General features: G+C 43.6%; 1 protein-coding gene across 2 annotated transcripts in view; it reads right to left on the reverse strand.

The window, feature by feature from the left end:
- Positions 1-23,658, reverse strand: part of LOC147900269 (uncharacterized) — a 75,951-nt gene that overhangs the window by 26,550 nt on the left and 25,743 nt on the right. For both annotated transcript variants that reach the window (XM_087377049.1, XM_087377048.1), the window contains exons 2-8: positions 20,489-20,533; positions 12,034-12,115; positions 11,578-11,728; positions 11,242-11,407; positions 10,910-11,129; positions 10,005-10,188; positions 62-163 (exon numbers count right to left, since the gene is read on the reverse strand). In XM_087377049.1, the coding sequence (XP_087233175.1) occupies positions 62-163; positions 10,005-10,188; positions 10,910-11,129; positions 11,242-11,407; positions 11,578-11,728; positions 12,034-12,115; positions 20,489-20,513 (930 nt within the window). In that variant the 5' untranslated portion in view covers positions 20,514-20,533. The remainder of the gene's footprint in view (positions 1-61; positions 164-10,004; positions 10,189-10,909; positions 11,130-11,241; positions 11,408-11,577; positions 11,729-12,033; positions 12,116-20,488; positions 20,534-23,658) is intronic.

Consider the following 23,658-nt stretch of genomic DNA (forward strand, 5'->3'; position numbering starts at 1 on the left):
AACATTAAGGAAATTTCAAATCATGTACTTGAAGAAGACAGCATACGGACATAAGCCTTACATCTTTTGCTTCATTGTAGGACCGTGATAGAAATGCAATGGATCGAGTTTCCTTGCTTTGAGTAAATACGACTGCATCCTTCCCAAGTCGCATTGCGCCAGTCTAATGCACGTATCACCAAAACCAGATAATCAAACGGCAAGAACAAGGAACACTGAAGTGGATGGACAGAGAGATCTTTATTTTCACATGAGAAAATGCAAGAGCAAGGCATGCTGACGTGGCTTGACAGACAAATCTTTACTTTCATATACAGATTAGCAAAAATGCGACAGCAAGGCGTGCTGAAGAGACTTGACAGACAAATCTTTACTTTCACATACATGTACATCCATTCATTTCCACATATTCCTCGGTGGTGGAAAGAATATTATAAGCAAATGATTTACACCTTTGTATAAGATGTCATCCTTTCCTCTTTGCAAAGCACAATTCCGTAAAGTAAATTAAGGATAAAGAAGTGGCCATTCGTGTTCAGTAGATCAAGCCACACCAATCCATCAGAAACCAACTACATTCCCGAGGAGGTACATGGATCAAAAGTAGATAATACGAATCTAGTACATGGGCATCCATGTGGGCAACAGAGAGAGAAGGGAGATCCTTGGAAGAGGAGTGCCTCCATGGAGGGCAGATCTACCGGTACTAGAATCAAGGAAGCAAATGCTTTTTGGCAACTCGCTTTTGTTAAAGCATGTAATCACCACTTCCATTTCTACATAGTCTCAGGAAAAAAAAATACTCACTTTGGACGAGTATGGACATCATCTTTTGTAGCTTGGAGGTAAGTGAAGCTTATGGTAACAATCCCTTGGCCCACCTTATCTAGATGAGCCAACTACACAGTAGGATCCTAAGTAGTTGTATTGTGTAAACAAGTAGCCACAATTCAGCATAAGAAACATTCACAGTTGATATTCCTGCAGCACCACCAAAAAGTTTTTCTCCCCCAATCCTATACTACAAAGCTAGCCTCTACCTACTTTTCCATCAGATCAAGTATTCATAATGGATATGTTTCCATAGACCTTGCTCCTCTCATTCAGAACCGATTCAAGTTCTAATAGAACATAGGTAGGTAAATCCTGTAGTAGGATCAGCTCTGCTTCATAGACTAAACTGTCCCCCGCACAAAACACTTCTTTGAATTGACTTATGTAAAAACTCAATGGTTTATAATCTTATTGGAAAGTTGAAATTGACATGCAGCATTATTATCTTCTTTATGGTCAAATACTGACCACAGAAATCAGAAGACAACTTAAATGCTTGTCACTTCGCATGGACTTGGAAAGTTTGGGAATCTATAGATAATAATGGGAGATGCTTTTTCATTGTTGACACGGTATCATGCTCATTTCTCAACCTTTCTGATGCTATCCTTTGCTCGCTATAACATTTCTTACATATCCTACAAGAAAGCAGTGCGTTTTTTTATATCAGGATGTGTAAATTTATCTCATAAAAAGAATTATCGCCAACCATCTTGACCTTTATATTCTTGCGGCTGATAATGATTGGTGATCTCAGGTGAGACCCATTAAAAAATCATCAAAGGGGGACTAAACCATGTGGCTGAATCAAAAGAGGGACTACCGATTTGGGAAAATTTTAGTGGTCTCCTGTAGCTTCCATCATGGAACGTTTGAATAAATTATTACATGGTAGAATAGCCATAGATATTTGTAATCAATATTAGCATTTCTACATAACATGTAAACCCTCAAACAGCCTTTGTAGGATCGGATAGAAGAGAGAGAGAGTGCAGGTAGCAAAAGTCGTAATAGAACAGCCGTCACGTCAAAATCTTAGATAGTCAAAAACATACAAGTACAAAGTACTTGTACCTAGACCTAGGACTAAGTGTCCTAGGTGTCACATAGGACTAAGTGTCTTATGTGGCCTAAAAGGCACTAACACTATAAGTGCCTACACTTATGCCTACAAGGCACATACCATGGCCTATAGGGCATCACTAGAACCACCAGAAGATGGCCTACAAACCCCCCTCCATGGGATGGGCTGAAGTACTCTGGAAACGTCTCAGAATACCTGGTAATTTCTGGTCATGGTGGCACATGTTCATCCAAAAGGATATAGCCACCTATGAATGTACAAGGAATGTCAGATCATGTAATGAAGGGAACCAAGTGTAAAGCCTGTCGGAAGACTTCGAACTTGGGACAAGGAAGTGCCTTTGTAAACATATCTGCGATGTTGTCCTCTGTGGGAAGATAGGACAACTCTATGTATCCTGCTGACAACCGCTCCCGAACATATTGATAGTAAACTTCAATATGCTTGGTACGCGCATGAAACACTAGGTTACGCGCAATGGCCAAAGCACTCTGGCTGTCAGTGTAGACAATAGTGGAGGATGTCTGGCAAATACCAAGATCTTTAAGTAACTGTCGAAGCCAAACACACTATACTGTAGCGGTGAAAGCTACCCTGTACTCAGCCTCACAGCTAGACGTGGCAACTGTTGGTTGCTTCTTGCTGAGCCAAGAGATACATGAATTGCCAAGCAAAAAACAATTGCCAGTATGTGACACTCTGGTGTCGGAACATCCTGCACAGTCACTATTCGTGTAAGCATGCATGGTAAGTGAACCCTGATCACCATAGAAGAGGGCTAAATCTTGAGTGCCTCTAAGATATCTGAAGACTCTCTTCACTGCCTACCAATGCTGTGAACTAGGCATGTGCATGAATCTGCTGAGCTGAGATACTGCAAACTGCAAGTCAGGTCTAGTGTGACATAAATAAATAAGGCATCCAACAGCCTGATGATAAAGAGTGATATCACATGGTGGGCTCCCATCATGAGCTGAGAATTTGAAGCCAGGGTCCACTGGAGTAGAGATTGGCTTGCAATCCTCAAACTAAAAACGATCAAGGAGCTGTCTAATATACTTGGACTGAGACATCATGATACCCCCCTCAACATGAGCAAACTGAATGCCCAAATAATAGTGGAGCCGTCCCATGTCTGACATGTCAAAAATCTGCTGCAAATCAGCCTTGAAAGCTGCAATTTGCTGAGTATCTGGACCCGTGATGAGCATATCATCCACATATAAAATCAGCACAAAAAAATTAGAGCCACTCCCACGGACATAAAGAGTGGGTTCTGTGGGACTATTCTGAAAACCAAGGGATAGTAAGTGTGCATGAATTTTGGCATACCATGCCCTGGGTGCCTGCTTCAAACCATAAAGGGCTTTTCTAAGCCGGCATACATTATTTTCAGAATTAACAACCTCAAAGCCAGGAGGTTGTGTGACATAGACTTCTTCCTGCAGATCCCAATGAAGAAAAGCGGTCTTGATGTCAAGTTGGTGCACTTGCCATGATGATGGGCTGCAATGGCAATGACACATCGAATGGTAGTAATCCTGGATGTGGGAGCAAATGTCTCCTCAAAGTCAATGCCTTGTTGTTGGGCATACCCTTTTGCAACAAGACAGGCTTTGTATCGATCTATGCTGCCATCAGATTTCCTTTTTAATTTGTAGACCCACCGGGTTCCAATGGCATGCTTGCCAGGTGGGAGATCTACTAATTCCCATGTGTCATTTTTGGCAATAGATTGTAACTCAGCTTTCATTGCATCCATCCACTCTTTGCTGTCAAAAGCATCTTTATGGCACAAAGTCTCTTCATTGCAAGCTGTAGCAAGGAGTGCAAACTCAAGAAAGTGACCATGCTGTCTATTCCCTGATCTTGTCCGGGCAGCAAAAGGCTGATCTTGTTTGCTGTCCCTCAATGTATCAAGAAGCCATCTGGGAACTTGCCTTTGCTGTCTATTGACAGCTCTTTCTTCAATGACTGCATCATGAGTAGTGGGATCATTTTGTGCCGGAAGAGAAACCTGCAAATCAGCATGAAGTTGTGGCTGATTATTGCTTAGTGGAGGGCTTGGAGGAGGCTCATGTTGCTCCTCAAAATCCTCTTCTGATGATGGCAGAGGTAACCAAGATTCAAAGGCATCAAACATGTCAACATCTGGCTTTGCTTTGCAGTCCACAAGAGGAGAAGCTGAATGTTCAGCAAAGATCACATCTCTACTGACAATAATCAACCGATACCCTCTGCTCTCCTGGCTGTAACCAATAAATATGCATTTGATTGCCTTGTCATCAAGCTTATGTCTCAGCTGAGATGGTACATGAGCATATGCAAGAGACCCAAAAACTCTCATGTGTGAGAGTGAAGTCTTCCTGCCTTTCCATGCTTCATAAGGTGTAACAGTCTTCAATGCCTGTGTAGGTGATCTATTCAGCACATAGTTGGCACACATTACTGCATCAAGCCAAAATTTATTGGGCAAAGACTTGGCCTTGAGCATGCATCTGGCCATCTCCATTGTGAACCTGTTTTTTACAGGATTCTGCTGAGAAGGAGTGTAAGGAGTAGTGCATGAGTGAATAATGCCCCGTGAGGAAAAAAATGCATCAAACTCCTTTGACATATACTCACCCCCCCTATCTATGTTGAGGGTGACAAGCTTGCTTCCTGATTCATTCTCAACCATATTCAGCCATCTCTAAAAGCATAAGAAAACTTCAGATTTGGCCTTTAAAAGATATACCCAGCAATATCTTGTGAAATCATCAATGAGAGTCATGAAATACTTATACCCCCCAATGGCATTTGTCCTCATTGGGCCACAGACATCACTGTGTACTAGCTGCAATTTCCTTTGTGAGAGTTTTGGACAATTCTTTTGAAAAGGAAATCGATGCATCTTACCCAAAAGACAACCCTCACACACATGTTTGGAAACTGTGTGAGTCTGAGGTACATCATTTGCCATCTGCTGTGAATGTAGCTTTGCAAGAGCTCTGTAATTGAGATGGCCTATTCTCTCATGCCAAAGATGAGTTTCAGCGAGTTGTGAATCTGAAATAGCCAATGCTTCAATAGAAAGTGCAGCTGGATGATGATCAAGGTGATAAAGCCCTTTTTGCAAAGTGCCAGTGAGAACTATGGCATTGTCATCACGAAGATCATATACTAGGCATCTATAGCCATCAAAAATTACTCTGAAACCTGAAGTAGCAATTGCTGAAATTGAAATCAAGTTGACTTCAATGCCAGGCACAAAAAGAACATCTGTCAGAGTGACAGGATGGCTGGAAATGGATGTGAGCTGCACATCTCCAACTCCTTTTACAGCATATGAAGCATTATTAGCACATGTAACAGTCCCCCCTCGAGGTGCATCAGCTAGAGAATGAAACAACTGTCTGCAAGATGTGACATGCTTGGAAGCACCACTATCAAAGTACCAGGACTGAGCATCATTCGCAGTAAAGAGTGCATCAGCTTTGGAGGGATCAAATGAGCAATGGACAGCCCATGCCCAATCATCCTGAAGAGCATGTGCATGTGAAGCATCTGCTAGCTCATGGGATTCAATAGCATGTGAGGCATTAACTGTCAATCCTGCTTTCTTTTTCTCCAACGCAATGCACTTCCTGCATTCTGAAATGTCATGTCCAAGCTTGCGACAATAGTTGCATCTTTTCTTCTTTGCCTTATCTGCTGTATTTTTAGATGCATGGGAGGAATTGCAGCTGCTATGCGCAGATTTTGGCTTGCCCATAGGCTTGGAAGCCTTGCCTCTTCCTGTCTGCTGTGAAGCAAATGCATGATCAGGAATAATGGCTTGTTTGTTAGCTCTACTTTGCTCTTCCTACAAAAGCAAAGTAACTAGCTGATCAAAAGAATAGTGGTCTGGATTACCCATGGCCACTAATCGAAGGGTTGTAGCAAACCCTTGATATGTATCTGGCAGTCCATTCAATGTGGTACTGACAAGCTATGAATTTGGCACCACCTCATCAATGTTGGCAAGCTGTTCCATGAGGTCCTTGACCTTTGTCAAGTATGCATCCATTGACTCACCTTCATTCATATTGACTTCCTGTAATTGCCTTCTCAAATATGCAACACGAGCTTCATTGCGAATCTGATAGAGAGAAGCCAATTCATCCCAAGCATCCTTTGCTGTCCTGTAAGACCGGATGTGTGGAATAATGATTCTCTTGCATGATAAAGCAATGCATGAATGTGCATTTGCATCTCTTGCATCCCATCTTGACTGTTCTTGAGTTGGAAGAGCAACAACAGGAGTGCTAGAGGAAGAGGCATCAGGAGGAGTACCCCCTGCAGAAGGACTAGCAGTAGAGACAACCACTTAGAGACAACCACTGTAGCATTGGCTGGCCTCAGATCAGCCCCAGAAACAATATTCCACAAATGCTTTGCAACAAGAATATGTTTCATGGCTTTGCAACAAGAATATGTTTCATGAGATAAGACCACATCGGATAGTTGGTGCCATCCAACTTATCATCTTCACGAAGAACTCCAAATCAATCTCCCAAAAAATGACAGCAAATATCTGCAAATTTCATACCCAAATCAAAGGGCAAATGCAGATCTGACCCAAATGTGACTGTGACACGCAATGTTCACTGCAAAAACAGCAAATTTGGCAAAAGCCCCAAATTTATTGAGGGCAAATAAGCCAAAAAGAGGGCAAATACAAAAAAGCCTCAAATTTTGCTGAAATTTTTGCAAATGTGACCCAATGTATGCAAATCTGAATCAATATCCTGCAGAAGTGACTCAATGTCTGAAAAATCTGACTCAATGTCCTGAGTGATGACGTGGCGCAATAGGACAGTCCTAAACCAAATTCCGAAACAAGTACAATGTACAACGTAGGTACCGTACAGACGTACGGAACAGTACGGGAACCAATGTACGGCTGTACGGGTGCGAGATGCACAACTGTACGAAACCTGTACGGACCCCTGTATGGTGACGTACTGAACGGGTACGCTGTACAGAAACTGTACGGAAGCTATACGGTGTACGGTGCACAACGTAGGTACGATGTACGGACGCGCACAGGTATGGCGATGTACGTGTGCATGTACGTTGTATGGACACGTGCAAGTACAGCAATGTACGTGTGCAAGTACGTTCCCATGCGCAGGTACGGCGATGTACGTGTGCAAGATCTGTACGTCTGCTCACGTATGGGCTGTACAGCGCAGGTACTGTATGCAGTACGGAACAGGTGAAGCTGAACGCCTGGATCTGCAGCACAAAAAATGGCAACTGATGGCCACGGGTGCTGAAGGAGACCTCGAAAAAGCTGCAGCAACTGGAGATGTGTCGACCAGCAGAGCAACACACTCCCAATGAGCAATGGAGGACTCGGGGGGCTAAGGAGAGCTGGAAGACAAGAGCAATACCTGCTCTGATACCACTATAGGATCGGATAGAAGAGAGAGAGAGTGCAGGTAGCAAAAGTCGTAATAGAACAGCCATCACGTCAAAATCTTAGATAGTCAAAAACATACAAGTACAAAGTACTTGTACCTAGACCTAGGACTAAGTGTCCTAGGCGTCACATAGGACTAAGTGTCCTATGTGGCCTAAAAGGCACTAACACTATAAGTGCCTACACTTATGCCTACAAGGCACATACCATGGCCTATAGGGCATCACTGGAACCACCAGAAGATGGCCTACAGCCTTCATTGTCTCTACTATTAACAAAAAATTATAAGGAATTGCACCTAAACATACATGAATGTTAGACATATGAGTAAGGAACAAGGTGAACATTCAATCAACCATAACTAAACTTTCGAAGGAAGTCATAAATGGAAGTCATAAATGTATGGCAATGACAATACAATTCTAGAACACACTTCAACTTTAAAACACTGAGCACCAAGCTTGGACTGCTGGAAATGGGAGACGGTGTGGAAAACAGAAGCTTCTTAAGATGGATCTACCATTGATATCATGAGAGATACTAGTCCTTATTGCTCTTATACATGAACTCAGATAGTGGGAGATACATTTTCCACTTTGACTTTTTGTAGAAACATATGCACAAACACATCTTCCATAGATCATCCAATTCGAGATGATCCCCAAGGATTCAACTTTTGAAGTTTTTGAAACTCTCATTACTAGAATGTGGAGTCCAATCAATGACTATCCAGATTAGATGTGGTTACACTTGAGAGGGGCAAATGATTGAGGGTGAAATAGGAGAGAAGGAAATGGATGAAAGGCCTTGAGGGGAGTGGGGGTGACGAGCTATAACTGGTTGTGGGGGCTGCATGGTGCGCATGTGTCTCCCTAGGGCCCGCTAGTCTATGCTATACACTTGAGAGGGGCAAATGGTGGAAGGCCATCTCCCTAGCGGGCCCTCCATTCAATTGAACACTACAATTAGCAATTCTTCATCTAGTTCAGTAAGTAGCTACGAGGAGAATTGATCACTGCATATGGAAGAAATTGAGTTACTTCATTAGCCAGCTTGTCAAAGCAAATGTTTACCACTTGTGCTTTCTGGATATGCCAGCAACAAGCAAGATGGGATGGCAAGCAACAAGTACGACGACCATTTTTAGATAAAAGAGGAATTCATTGGAGAGGCTTCTCCAAATGATTGAGTTCGGCGTAGAAGCTAGAATGTGGAAGGCAGAGACAAGGTCAAGGCAGAAGAAGCGACAACAAGCCGTGCCCATTCGGTATGTTTTTTTGGCTTAGAACATAGCTATTCATCATTTCCATCTCTAGGGTTGGCTTAGAAAATAGCAATACATCGCTTCCATCTCTGGGGAAAATATTAAATGTCAATAAATGGTGTCCACCTAAACTGGGATGTTGTCTTTAAAAGCAGATTTTTACAAGGACCGTCCACCACTTTACGTTTCACACAATCTACCATTTGGCCAAACCTTGCTAGAAAATTGCCAAGCATAATATCATTATTATCTCTTCGATAGCAATGTCTGTCTATTCCAAAATGCAAATTAATGCAGTTGTCATTATTTTTAAATTCAAGTACTTACCTAGCTCTACCATTGCTTGCTCGATGCAGCTATAAGTGAAACATTTGCATTAGCGCATGTCTAGAGTAGTTCACAATATGAACTATAGTATGATACTTACTCTTATCCCATCATTCTTTTCTCACCCTTTTATCACCCCCCACCTTTTCTTTAACAAGTACAACTTATATCATGCTTTGAAACTCTATACAAAATCAGCTATCCAAATAGGGAAAGAGTGGCTATTTGTGACCCATCTTACTACCTATAGCAATGGTGTAATAGCTACCATAGTGGACTATACAACCAATGCATGCCTAGACAAATATGTAGAAAGCACTTGCAAGCCAAACCTCGCAAAAAATCACTCAATGCTTAGAGGTTCGCTTGGAACCTTGGTTATGCCCTAGATCCATATCCTGCCCATGTGGCAGCCATCCTCCTGATCACATGGCAGCCTATCTAGAGTACCTTTCCCCCTAATATGCCCATGTGGCACCTGTATCTCCTACAAGGGCCAAGTTATATGTCGTCCATCATAGGTTGGACATTGACCTACCCCAACCTGCACAAGAGGTTCATCATGTATAAGATGCCCGAACTCAATCTAAAAGAGCACTCATTTTAAACTCACTGTCACCCCCAAGGGACAAGCTACTATAACATTCCTACAAACTTCATAGACATCCAAAAGCACGTGTAGATCCCGTGTAGATTACCGCATAAAAGTATGTTCTCAAACCCTGATACATTGAACATCCATAATATGTGTATATAAAGACATTGTCCTGCTATATTTTCTTTTCTTTTTTGCAAAAAATCATGCTACATTTTTTGAAAAATATATGAATACAAAAAGATGCAACCAATACCTAGCACATCAGGATAGCATGATGCCACAACACTCTACGCTCTATTATCAATACTACAACTACATGCGATGGAACACAATCATTATTGATTGCAAGGACTAATACATAGGAAGATTCTGATATACAGATGAGAAGTTAGATGTGAAGGTCACAATTGAACAGCTTGAAGACAATTTAAACCATGAAGATGTTACGCACCTTGAAACCCACCCCAAAACGTCCAATCAAACCTTCATCATCACTGTCTGGCTTCTTGTGACCAAATGAAACCATGCGCAAAATATCTGTGTGACTCATACCAGTGCCATTGTCTGTCACAGAGAGAACAGGTATGTGGGTCTTTGTTGCTTTGAAGTATTCCAATTCAATGCTTATATCAAGCCTGTGGTAAATCAACACAATAGCATAAATGAGAAGAGCTTAATACAGCATGATTTGAAACATGGAAGAGAGGTAAAGCCACATTCATTCAAATTGTAAGCTTTCTTGACTCTATGACAATTGAACTGTTAAAAAAATCGAAGAGCATTTGCAATATGCCAATTCTTAAACACGTGACTAAACTAAATAGTGTGAACATGAATCCACAAAAACTCTAATGTCACCACACCGAAACACCCCCTCTCACCCACAACAGGAAAAAAGGGGGGAAGGACACACACACGCGCACACAAGTTCAAAAAACCAAAATGGACTAGGAGAAACAAAAGCCTAAATGATTTCTCAAATAATATGAGGGTGGCAAAAGATGCAACATCAACCTTGTCTTAAGTCACGTCAAGCCCTTTTTTTAGTTGCACGAATCACATCCAAGAAAATGTTCCAAATGACCAGACCGTACAACATCTTCCCACTTTTAGAAAACATGATCCTCACAAAGAGTTTACAATTCTCTGTTGTACATTTGGTCAAGCTAATAAGGCAATATTATCGCATCATTTATTTGCACTTATGCAATCAAGAACCAGTCCCGCTGGAGCAAGAAAAAAGTTCTCAAGGAATGTGCGACAAAGGCAGGAGTCCTTTAGAACAGATATTGTACAGCTAGCTGTCATCTTGTATAGTTTTTCTTGGTAAGAAGGATATTGTTTGTACTAACTCACCTTGAGGCTCTTGCATCCCGAGCGTTATCTATTAACTCTGCAATTGCTCCAAAAATCCAAGATGCATGGTTTTGACCAAGTGTCTCGAGATAACTAGGGTGCGTTTGTGCAAATTTTGGCTGCACATCACGTACATTCTTTTTTTGCTCTTTGAGTGTCAAATCCAACTGAGTGCTTGCTCGCTGCACTGCCCCAACTGCATGCAAGGGTTCTTTGAAACCTGTTTTGATACGACCACCAACCTCGATCAGAACAAAGCAAACAATCATATTAACAAGTCGCACAGAACACAGCATTCAAATCAACCAATGCACCCTAGCGTGAAGACTTACCAATAGCAATATCTGGGTTATGTGCTGCTTCTAATGGAGAGAACGGACATGGCGGCAACGAAATCTTCTGTCGATAGCTCACAACAACAGGTTGCTTAGGATGGATGGGGCCACTTGCTGGGGGGTTGATCAAGAGCTCCCATCCACTAATCTTCACTGCAGCAATCTGAACAAAAATTTAAGAAAACCACACCATCATCTCATTGCAGCTCAGAACAAGCTAAATGGACACCTTCTCTGCTAAAATGCACTGAGAATCAACATGTCTACACACACGCAGCTAGGTGTTGAATTTAAAAACTGCAGCTTCAGACCTCTTCCCAACCAAGAACCAACCTTTTTTTTGTCCAAAAGGTATGTGAGAAATCGCTGCCACTCCACTAGTCGAGCTGGATTAGGCCCCAAGGGATAAAGTTGAAGGTTAGGCAAAGTGCCAAGTGGGAAAAGTGCAGCCGAATCATAGCTCTCAATGGTCAAGATGGGTGGCCTGCCCCACATCATAAAACAGAGAGAAAGAAATGTAATCATCAAAAGCAGAGCAAGGATGAAAATGACAGTGGAAATGAGCTTGATTAACGCAAACTCTCCATCAGGCCAGACTCTCTGCAAATGCACACACAGAACTTCCTCCCCCCGCCCCCTCTCTCTCTCTCTCTTTCTCTCTCTCAGGTGTGTGTTAAAGGGAGCGAGTAGGCCTTTTTTTTTTTTGGGTGGGGTTTGGGGGGGGCGCGTTGAACACTATTTCATATAAAATCTGAACTTTTATAGTTTGCCACCACCGTCACAACTTACAGTGCAATAGGGATGTTGTAGCTCTGAATGTCACACACAAGTTTACCATCCTTCAATAGCACACCTCTCCAGCAATGTTCATCTGGAGCAAGTATTAACCATCCATGTCAGAAATAGAATGACAAGTAAGGACATGGCTAAACATGAATTTCAGAAGGAACAGAAGACAAAAATGCACAGATAAATTGAAAAGCAAGAAACAACTTCAGACCTGACTTTGTGGCATGCTAGAAAGATGTCAAAAAATAAGGCTTAGACCCCATGATGATAATGCAGCGATACTTCAGCACACCCACATTGCCAAGCATCAAGTCTATGACCAATTCATAAGCACACGCGCCGCATTGCCAAGCATCAATTCTATGACCAATTCATAAGCACACGCGCCCCAATGCGAATACCCTACAATAATCACATTCCATGTCACAATACTTCGAGTTTCCATTTCATTGAAGACTTTGCATGCATCCTTGAGGCTTCCACATTTGACACACATATCAATTAATGCAAGAATGAATCCGCTTGCCCTCATGTATTGAGGCTATGCTGGAGCATGCCTGCAAGACGTTGACAAAGGTTACATTATTTGTGTCTATGCCCTCTTATTGCATGGCACAAAAAAGCCTCTTGACCTTGTCCTCCCTGCTAGGCATATCCTGCAATCATTGAAGTCCTGCAAGTCACAGGTTGGAAACATGCATTTTTTTTGTAACCAAAAAACTCATGCAAGTAACTCTTAAAGTGGGGACCCTTAATGGAATGTATATTGCACGCCCGCGCGTGTGTGTGTATATATACACACACGTATATACACACCGGTCACGAACTTGGGAGGAAATCCAATCTGTAAGTTTGTTGAACTTGAATGCTGACCTGCAAAGTTGCAAACGATTCTCCATTTAGCCTTGTCGTACAATTCTAATAGGCACAGGAGAATATACTATGCATAGGTGTCAGGTCACAACTTCAGCCTTTTTTATTATGTAAAGACTTCTATTAAGTATGATTGAAACCTGCATGAGCAAGCTCGAAGCGGAAATACATCATGCTGGGCATGAAAATAGAAGACACTCTAGAAGAGTAAAAAAATACTCAGAATGAGCTGGAAAGAAACCAAGGTTGAGGCTGAAAATGCCACCTCAACCCTGCTGTAGTCTCTGAAAAAACGGGGGAGCCCCTCCGTTTTGTAAGGAATATATCCCTCCTGGCAGAGGCTGCCCAAGAGCACCCTGCATGCTCACCCAACTAGGGTATAAAAGGGTGGACCTTCGATCCATCTAAGGCCTCTGTGCATCTGGCCCTCCAAATCTGCAAAGTAGTAATACTAGCCAGTATCTCCTAATCAGAATCCACATCAGCGTGTACTGGTCTATAGCGGGAGATAGGCGCATCCTCCAGAAAGCAAGGCTTGACTAGGTGTCGTCGAATGGAGATGGCCCAAGAAGCATCCTGACACTCATAGAAGATCTGAGGTCCTAACAAAGGGAGCCAACCCACTGATCCCCAAGTTATGAAGAAATGAGAGGGAACAAAAGCACTAAGGATCCTGGCAGCCCCTATTTATATGACTCTCGCATGCCTGTAGTCCCATAATCAATGATAAACCAATTCCTCCGCAGACGAGCACCTAGGACAAGTGGAGTCTAACCTCCACCTGTTCACTGCAATCCCTCCATGGATAGAAAGCCAAAAAAATAAATTGATCTTCAGGATTTCCAGAGCCTCCTCTAAAAGACTCTCTACACATCTGCGAAAACCTAGTAACTCTCCCAATGAGGGGCTCTGGAAGCTAGAAGATCTCCAACCTCTACAACTGATTTGGCATTACTAGCCGTGTAGCCAAAAAAAGGGAGACTCCTCTCTTGGTTCCCTACAACAATCCATTCCCACTCTCCGGGGTCCAACTGAAGATACTTTATGGGGACTCCTCTCCATAGAGCCACAACCTCGATGAACCCAAAAGAGAGAGACTAGGGCTCGGATCTATATGCCAAGCAGAGTCTTGCCCTGTTCCACATAGCCTATGATCCTGAAAGGCTGAAAACACATGCCCAAAAGAATATCATCTAAAGAAATAGACAGCCTGCCACCTAGCTGTACATCAAAGATCAAGGCATCCTCCTGTGCTTCCAAAAAAGAAATGAACTAAAGAGGTATACCTATCCTCGAAAAAGCCCCCATCCACTGTGAACAAACCATGCGCATGTCATCTGTATCCATCCAATCATGGGGTAAGGCTGCATCTATCTAAAGTATCCTCCCTGCACTTCCTCTGAGGTGACTGACCAATTGATCTTCTAGAATCTTTTTTAAGGCTTTCCAAGCACTACAGAAGCGGCAAGGCCCCACTGCATATAATGAGACAAGTCAAGCTGCCTACCACGCTAATCAAGTATATTGTCATTCTACATGATAGGCTGCATGTCAATCTCTTCGAGAGAGGAGGGAGGAACCCTCTAAAGGGTATTTTTGAAGCTGGCCCATGCTTTCAGAATAGCAACCATAAGTGGGGAGGAAGGAGATCTAAGACGGGCCGAACTGAAAATCCATCTAGGCTCTATTTGAAGAAATTTGAGTTTCACGAATCACAACATCTCAAGGGGGATAATGGGCCGTTCAAAAGATCTCATTTGGCAACAGGCGGATGTGGAGTCGTCATATGGTGTATCAAGGACCAAGAAGTGAAAGTGCAAGCACTGTGGGGGCACCTTCGTGGAAGTGCGCCTCTTGTGAGGGCACATTTACTTGGCATCTCCAGGAAAGGCGTGAATGGGTGTGTAGGAGATGCCTCGAATGATATTGTTCTTGGTTTGGAAGGCATTCCAGATGTATCAAAGAGACAGAGGCTTGAGGCTGCCCATGCTATGTCAGTACATGGATCTCCTCTTGGGAATCTGAGCGCACATCTTCCATTGAGAGCTGCATGTGGACCACCATCTGTGTCGTCATCAACCACTACTGTTAGAAATGACCCAAGGGAAGGTACGCACAATGGAAGACTGATAGAATAGCCCAAGAGCTCACACAGTGTGTGTGTGGGGTGTGGAATCACAAACATGTGCATAGAATAGATGTGCAGACTCATCAATAGACAATGAACCAACCAGATAGAGAAACCACCAAAATAATATATTTCCGTCCAAAGCTATGGACACAATACAAAAGAGATAGATCCAGAGGCCCACCAATGGTGTGGTCCTTTGATCTTACCACAAGGTACTTCTCCTATCTGCTCGCTATCTCTAAAATCGAGCCCGCGTGCTCCACCTCGAGCGTCTGTAGACTTTCTATCCATAATGGTTCTCTCTATCTTATTGCCTGTAGAACAGCCTAGGTAGGCAGCCCTTTCTCAGCTTTCTCTACAGCTTCTATGTGCCTCCTTCACCTCCTGGCACAGTTACGCTGAAACGCGTTTCAGAGCCCAGCCATACCTGAAACGCTGTTTCAGAGAAGCCCCGTTTCTTGAAATGTGTTTCAGGGTCTGAAACGTTTCAGGACCCTGAAACGGCTGGCGTTTCTTGAAACGCGTTTCAAGGTCTGAAACGTTTCAGGACCCTGAAACGGCTGGCTGAAACGTTTCAGCCAGTCTGAAACGCGTTTCAAAGCCCTAAAACGTGCTGTTTCAAACAACACAGGCTGCTAGGTCTCCAAAATCATGCGAAATCTGCCGCCAGCCCCGTTTTTTGTCTTTTTGCTTTCGATTTCGGCCTCCTTCCACTCCTTCAGCCTCATACTCTCTCCATCCTCAAGGTTTTCCAGCCCTCCTTTAGCCCCATTCACTCCTTTCCTCTCCTTTCTCTCCTGCAACCTGATTCAGCCCTCCATCATCATCTACTCCCCTCCAGCCCTCCTTCAGCCCTCCTTCAACCCCCTCTTTCAGCCCTCTCTTTCAACCTTCTGTTCCCTCCTCTTTCAGGCCCCACTTTCAAGTTTCAACCCTTGGCTCTCTTTGCAGTTTCAGCCCCCCTTTCAAGCAACAAGCTTCCATGGCTTCAAGACACCCTACCCCTAAGTCTCATTCCGAGGTAGAATTCACCCAATCAGATTTTTGGTGGAGTCAAGTCGATCTCCTAGGTGCCTACGACTCCAAGAAAGGAGGCACTCGCAAGTTCATGTGTAGGCTTTGTGGATTGAAAAGAGGTGGGATTCCTGATAGGGTGAAGGCCCATCTTCTTGGCATCAAGGGAGAGGGGATTACAATATGCAATGAAATATCCGAGGAAGAGAAAGCAAGGTTGGCATGAGAGGTCAAGGCATTTCCTTCCGCGAAGAAAGGTAGGGCAATTGCATCCACTGGTGGAGGAGCTACTTCAGGTGCTCATATGGCTACTGCAAAAAGGAGTCCTCTTCCCTCTGCTGCTGCTACTACAATTTCATCTTCTGGGAGTGCACATGTTCTTGGAGCTACAGGTTCTACTCCTAATGCATCTCCTTCACCTCTCCCACCTACACGAAGGCAAAGCACCCTTTATACTGCATGGCATCCACAAAGGAAGGCACAGGTAGATGCAGCCGTGGCCCATTTCTTTGCAGCTGCAGGGAATCAGCTCCATAATCCTCCCACCATGTAACAGACCCAACTCGAAATCTGAAATTTGAAAAATCATAAAATTCAGATATATGGCAAAGCTCATGAAATCTGAAATATGAATCATTAAATAGTAAAATTTAAGAATTTAAATGAGTTAGGATTACCTATCATGCTGGGCATCTGGCCATCCAAATATGCCCTCCTTATTGCGGTAATTGGCGAGCTGGTCCTTCACTGTCCGGCGAGCCTCTGGCATTTGCACCATCTTCTGAAGAGTGAGGTTCCAACCACAGACCACCTCTGCATCACTTTGTTGTGCAGTTGCCTTTTGTTGAAACTCTGGGTCCAACACAAATGCAGCCGCATGAATGGGAGAGTAGTACTGATTCCACCTAGTCACAACCAAGTCCTCGAGCTCTTTCAACCTGTGGGGATCTTTCTCTAACACTCTGATATTTTCTATCATAAGATCCATCCCCTCATATACCTTGCCGATAAAAGGCATGTCTCCATCAACCTTTTTTAGCAACAAGACAATCGGCTTACACAAGTCATACAAGTGTGATGCATCAGCCCAAAAGTCATCGTTGCCTATGCACAAATCGTACACCAATATCCCAAGAGCCTACTTTGAAGTGGGCCATGCATCCCACTATGGGCTTGCCACGACTGCATCTACCTTTGTGGATGCCATGCAGCATAAAGGCTGCTTTGCCTTCGTGTAGATGGGAGAGGTGAAGGAGATGCAGTAGGAGTAGAACCTGTAGCTCCAAGAACATGTGCACTCCTAGAAGATGAAATTGTAGTAGCAGCAGCAGAGGGAAGAGGACTCCTTTTTGCAGTAGCCATATGAGCACCTGAAGTAGCTCCTCCACCAGTGGATGCAATTGTCCTACCTTTCTTCGCGGAAGGAAATGCCTCGACCTCTCGTGCCAACCTTGCTTTCTCTTCCTCGGATATTTCATTGCATATTGTAATCCCCTCTCCCTTGATGCCAAGAAGATGGGCCTTCACACTATCAGGAATCCCACCTCTTTTCAATCCACAAAGCCTACACATGAACTTGCGAGTGCCTCCTTTCTTGGAGTCGTAGACATCCAAGAGATTGACTTGACTCCACCAAAAATCTGATTGGGTGAATTCTACCTCGGAATGAGACTCAAGGGTAGGATGTCTTGAAGCCATGGAAGCTTGTTGCTTGAAAGGGGGGCTGAAACTGCAAAGAGAGCCAAGGGTTGAAAGAGAGGGCTGAAACTTGAAAGTGGGGCCTGAAAGAGGAGGGAACAGAAGACTGAAAGAGAGGGCTGAAAGAGGGGGCTGAAGGAGGGCTGGAGGGGAGTAGATGATGGAGGGCTGAAGCAGGCTGCAGGAGAGAAAGGAGAGGAAAGGAGTGAATGGGGCTGAAGGAGGGCTGGAAAACCTTGAGGATGGAGAGAGTATGAGGCTGAAGGAGTGGAAGGAGGCCAAAATCGAAAGCAAAAAGACAAAAAGCGGGGCTGGCGGCGGATTTCGCATGATTTTGGAGACCTAGCAGCCTGTGTTGTTTGAAACAGCACGTTTCAGGGTTCTGAAACGCGTTTCAAACTGGCTGAAACGTTTCAGCCAGTCGTTTCAGGGTCTTGAAACGTTTCAGACCCTAAAACGCGTTTCACGAAACGGGGCTTCTTTGAAACGGCGTATCAGGCCTGGCTGGGCTCTGAAACGTGTTTCAGCGTAACTGTGGTCCCAGGTGGCTCTCTCCATACACTAGTTCAAGTTTCAGCAAAAGAAGATGTCACAGGCATCCACAGCCCATGGCATGCTTCCTATAGGTTGCAACGCCATCTAATACTGCCAAGAAGCCTCAGAAGACAATGCAAGTTTGAAAAAAGCAAGTTTGCTTTTTTATCAACATTGATTTTGATTGACCTAGTCAATGGTCGTCATTGACCAGCCAACCAGGTCAATCAACCTTCCCTAAATGCCTATATAAGGCCAGCTCCTTGGCCTGGCCTCATTCTTCATCCAATTCTTCTAGCGCTCTAGCCCTCAGCAACAACAACTCCACGGATTAGGATCAAGGCAGAAGAGTCCGCAGCAGCCCCTCCAAGCCTACATCTCGTTTAGTCTTTTGTAGTGGGGGATTCCCCTCAATATAGTACACTTGTTTCTACAGTTGTATTCAGCCCTCTAAGCCAGACATTGTTCATTATTCATTTCCCTCTTCGGAGGCCCGCTATATTCTCTCCCTCGGATTCTCACACTCACTCCATAGCATCAATTGTGTTTTGAGTGCATCATTCTCTTGGTTCAGATAGTATTGAGCAAGAGAGAGAGTGAGTCAGAATATCTCCATGCTACATGGGTGTAGCCCGACAGTTCAATGAACCCCTCCTCTGAGATCTGTAAGCAATGACCTCTGTTGAAGATGAGCTTCACCAAAATCTCAGTAGGTACTAACCAGGTCCTGAATGTGTAGAGATGCAAGAGATCCTCTCTGATGAGCTAGTTCACATCCTGATAGGCAAGCAGAATGGATGGAGCCTCAAGGCTATACAGAAACGATATCAATCTGTCCATCTGTAGCCCCAATCCTATGAACCATCTGCATGTCCGAGCGTACCAACTCTTCTAATCCCCCTCTATCTTCAATGCCATAAATGGAGTCAAGGCTAGCCATGTAGTCTACGTCATCCAACTATCGTGCTACCAAAGTCCTTGACCCTACGCAGATAAGTGACCACCTAGAAGATTGCATCCAGCTATAGAGGATCTCATGGAGCAGTTCTTTGACAAAGTCGGTGTTCGACTACAGTGTGTCATTTGTGGGGGGGTTGGACGCCACACCTATGAGCCCCTTAAGAAGGAGAGCTCAAGGGGTTAATTACTTAGCATACTTTATAGTAGATGGAAGGGGTGAGGCTGCCCCACATGGGTAGCGCCTAGATCTACTACTAGGTCAAGGGTATGGAAGTACCTGGGCTGGTACAACAGGTGTGCATGGGCTGCATTAGTGCGGAGCAACTGCAACAAAGAATAGGATGGCAAGGACAAGTCTACACGGCTGTGACTAGTACAACAACAGAAGTCCTTATGTCTCTAGCATACCTAGGTGCACACCTACACATTGTAGGAGAGTAGCAACGGGAGCTTAGTCTGCAGTCACCTTCGAAGTTTGGAGTAGAGCTTTTTGCAGAGTGCTCAACCTTGAGCAACTATTGAAGCCTACCATAGTAGACCCATGGCAGAGAGGAAGAGTTTCCTACAGAGGGTGCAACAAAGCATAGCCTATTTTGGTAGTAGGTACCTTATCTCATGGGTTGTTTCTCGAGGTGTTGGTACATATAGGCAAGTTTTTGTACTTGGGATTCACCTATATATATATATATATATATATATATAGGTGAATCCCAAGTAATATATAGTACTTGGGATTCACCTATTTATTTATTTATTTATTTATTTATGTTTTGGCTATACATCTGAGTACCCTCTAAAATCCGGATTGCCCTCTAATATTTAAGTAAAGCACATGTGTGTTGAGTTGTGTTCCACGTTAAGTGTCTTGTGACCTCAGGGTGCACCTTCTGCTGTGGAGTAGTCTTGGAACTTGGCCTTAAGCAAGCCACCAACCTCTAATTATCTAGGTTTTAGAATTGTCATTTTTAAGATGCATCCATGGTTGTGTGTCTTACACTTAAGACCATTGAAACATGATGGTATTGACACTATTGATACATCGAGCAAACATTGCTGATGCCAACGTCCTCGAACTTCCATTTGTTCTATCCTTGAGGAAAACTCCATCCCCAAAGTTCAATGCAATGACCCTTAGAAGAGCCACCTAACACTAAGCTTTCAACCATGATGCCGTGAATACAACCAGCCTTTATCTATGCCAAAAGATATTAACTGCTCTAGACATGAAATAAAACCATCAAAAACCTGAACGCCTTCTAGTCGGATCCATAAGCAAAGGCACCACAAGACCTGTAAACAAAAACAAAACCAGCACAACTCAATACAAAGAAATAGATTATAGACAGCACACACTAAGTTCAGCCTTTGCTCACAAACACTTGAAACTCTTACTCCACATTGTAGATTCTAAATAAGTAAAAAGTGACAAAGGTATAGGCCCCATTTGAAAACCTACTCCATAGAAAAGCATCATGCATGATTGAGCCATGTCATAGTCCCCACATGATGGCTATGCATGTTAAGTGTGTGTTTGTGTTTGTGTCTTTGCATGCGTGCGTGCGTCCATGTGTGTGTGTGCGTGTGTGTGTGTGTGTGTGTAAAATTTACTACTAAATGTTATATTAAATATGTATTGTAGTGTAAACAAATAAGAGATACCCAATGCATAATAGGCTGTATAGCCTAGGCCACCCTCCCCCCAAACTCTCTCTTATCGAGGAGAGCCAATTGAGATCGTGCAATCATATGCCAGCTTCACTGGGCCAGTATTCATGATGACTTGCGCAACCAGGGCACGACTCACATGTGGACACGAAGCTCTGGCTCAAGCTGAGCGACAATGCTTTCAAGCACACTAGCTCTTGGGTGCCGGAAGCAATGGAGCACAAATATAATACAAGGGAGCAGACAACAACTGAGAGAACATGAAGTGTTTGCAAATGGATAATGAGAAAGTACAAGTGTGGCCAATATAGGCCCCAAACTTAACCACAAGTGTTGACAAATGACAGCATCATGAGGGTTGACTGAATCCTACCCAGCCTACAAGGCCAACTAGGGCTACGTGCTGGAAAACCCCCTCTATGGTATGGCTGAAGTATCCTGGATACATCCTCAGATACACCTGGAAACTAGATCATGGTTGCACATATGCATCCAAGATGAATATAGCAACCTCCGATAGTACAAGGAGATCACATCACGTAATAAATGGTGCTAAATGTAAGGCATGTCAAAAAGCCTTAAACTTGGGTCATGCTAGAGCCTTCATAAAGAGATCTACTCAGTTATCCTCCGTGGGAACGTAGGACAATTATATGTCTCCAACTGACATGCGCTCTCGAGCATAATGATAGTGCACCTCAATGTGCTTAATACGTGCATGAAAGACAAGATTATGCACAATGGCCGAAGCACTCTGGTTGTCATTATAGATCTTAGTAGAGGAGGTCTGACATACATTAAGATCTGCAAGTAACTTAGTAATTGTGACTCTCACGTAGCATTCTCTCTACCACATTACATTCATCCACCCTCTCTCACTCACAACTTGTGGAGGGCCAATTGGCATTCAAATTCTGCATGCATTGCGCACATTTGCATTCTTGAGAAGGTTGGTTCTTCACATTTGGTATCAGAGCAGCGACAATCCACGAAAGGGACAACAAGAGAAGAGGAAGAGTACAGCGAGACAGAGAATGAAAGCATACGAAACAAAATCACGGATTGCAAGCACAGCGCAGAAGAAGGGCTATACTTGCAAGCCACGTGCAAACAGGCCGTGCGAGAGGAGGAGCGCGGAAGGCAAACCAACAGACGAAAGAGACGTCACGAACAGAAGATGACGTATGAGGAGGCCACATTTTGGCAGGCCCAAGATGACACGCACGGGACGCGAAGAATGAAAACCGGCAACATATCCCAACAAAACAGTGCCAACAAACCGCGACGCAATTTTCCTTAAAGCAAGGGGCTTTTGGAATTGAATCCCTGAATTATAGTCTCTTTGAGATAAGGGCTTTATCTGATTTTTTGGGTCTTTGGAGAGGGAATGGATTGTCCTAACGAGGTGACACCCCCCGTGCAAATAGACCCTTAAAACCCTTAAACCGTGGGAAAAAGAGACCCCCCCCCCGGTTCTCCCCAACGGAAAATCGGATCGGAACAAGATTTTATGGGGGTGATCCACCCATCAAGTACCCCCTATAATGGTATCTAGAGCCCCAATCTGCTCAAAACAAGTAGCCCAAACGGAGCGTACCAGTTTACAGCAGAAATACAAGAAGAAAAGCTTGAAAGAGAAGGAAGAAGAGCTCATTTCAAGTGTTTTCTCAACACAAAGGAAGCGGGAGTCGAATAAGTACCACCAACTCTATAACACTTGACTTTTGTTGCAAAATAAACCCCTTTTCTGAAATTACAGCAAGTCATTTTCTCTCTTGTATTACTAAAACGAAGGAATGGAAGAAGAAGGAATATTTAGTAATGAACTTGTCCTTTTAACTCCATTACCAAAAGAAGATAGGGAGAGAACACCATCACCTCCTCCTGAAGAGGATAATGTAGATCAGAGTTACACACATATCGAGTATGATAAATAACCCACGTACAGAATTACCTTCATCTCTCCTTCAAGAATCTCTTGATAGAGAGTTTTCCTTTAGAAACGAAGGGAGAAATGAGTCCATCCAAGAGCAAAGCGTTGAGTTTACGCCTTTAACTCAAAATCCCATACACATGGATTATAATCCAAGTGCAAGAGGGAGAGAGGAGTCTCCCGTTGATAAGCTGGTTTCTCAGCTTAGCCATATGATTGAATAGTCCATTATGACAAATTTAGGGACTAAGAGAGTGCTGAATTTTGGGGATGATGACAAAATTAGAGACTAAGAGAGAGCTAAATTTCAACCTCGAGAGAGAATAGGGTTCCCAAAGTATGATGGAGCAAGAGAGGCGGATAAAATACTCAATTGGATTCGCCATTTTGAGCTATATTTTGCCCATCAAGATAAGACCGACCACGAGAAGCTTGCTCTTGCCACACTACATCTACAGAAGGATGCTTTGATGTGTGGGTCTTTATCACAAACGGTAAAAGATCCTATTCTTCAATGGTCCAAATTTGTAGAGTAGCTTAAAGCCACTTTCATGCCTCCGAGGATGAAGAAGAATTGACCTTCCGCTAGGAAAGGTTCAAGTAATTCGATAACGAGAGTAACGCTAAATTTACAACTAGATTCTGGAAACTCTCTTTAGAGTTACCTGAGAAGAGTGAGAATGATAAAAGGAAGAAGTATTTAGCAGCCCTAACCCCGAAAGTGAGGTATGAGGTTGAAATGTTCAACCCAACCACCTTGAAAGACCTAACTAAATTGATTGAGATTGTTGAGAGGAAATTGAATCTTCGTAAACCC

The sequence above is a fragment of the Dipteris shenzhenensis genome, chromosome 7, assembly GCF_047967505.1.
Source record: "Dipteris shenzhenensis isolate YYH24624 ecotype China chromosome 7, Dip_SZ_1.0, whole genome shotgun sequence".
Taxonomy (NCBI): domain Eukaryota; kingdom Viridiplantae; phylum Streptophyta; class Polypodiopsida; order Gleicheniales; family Dipteridaceae; genus Dipteris; species Dipteris shenzhenensis.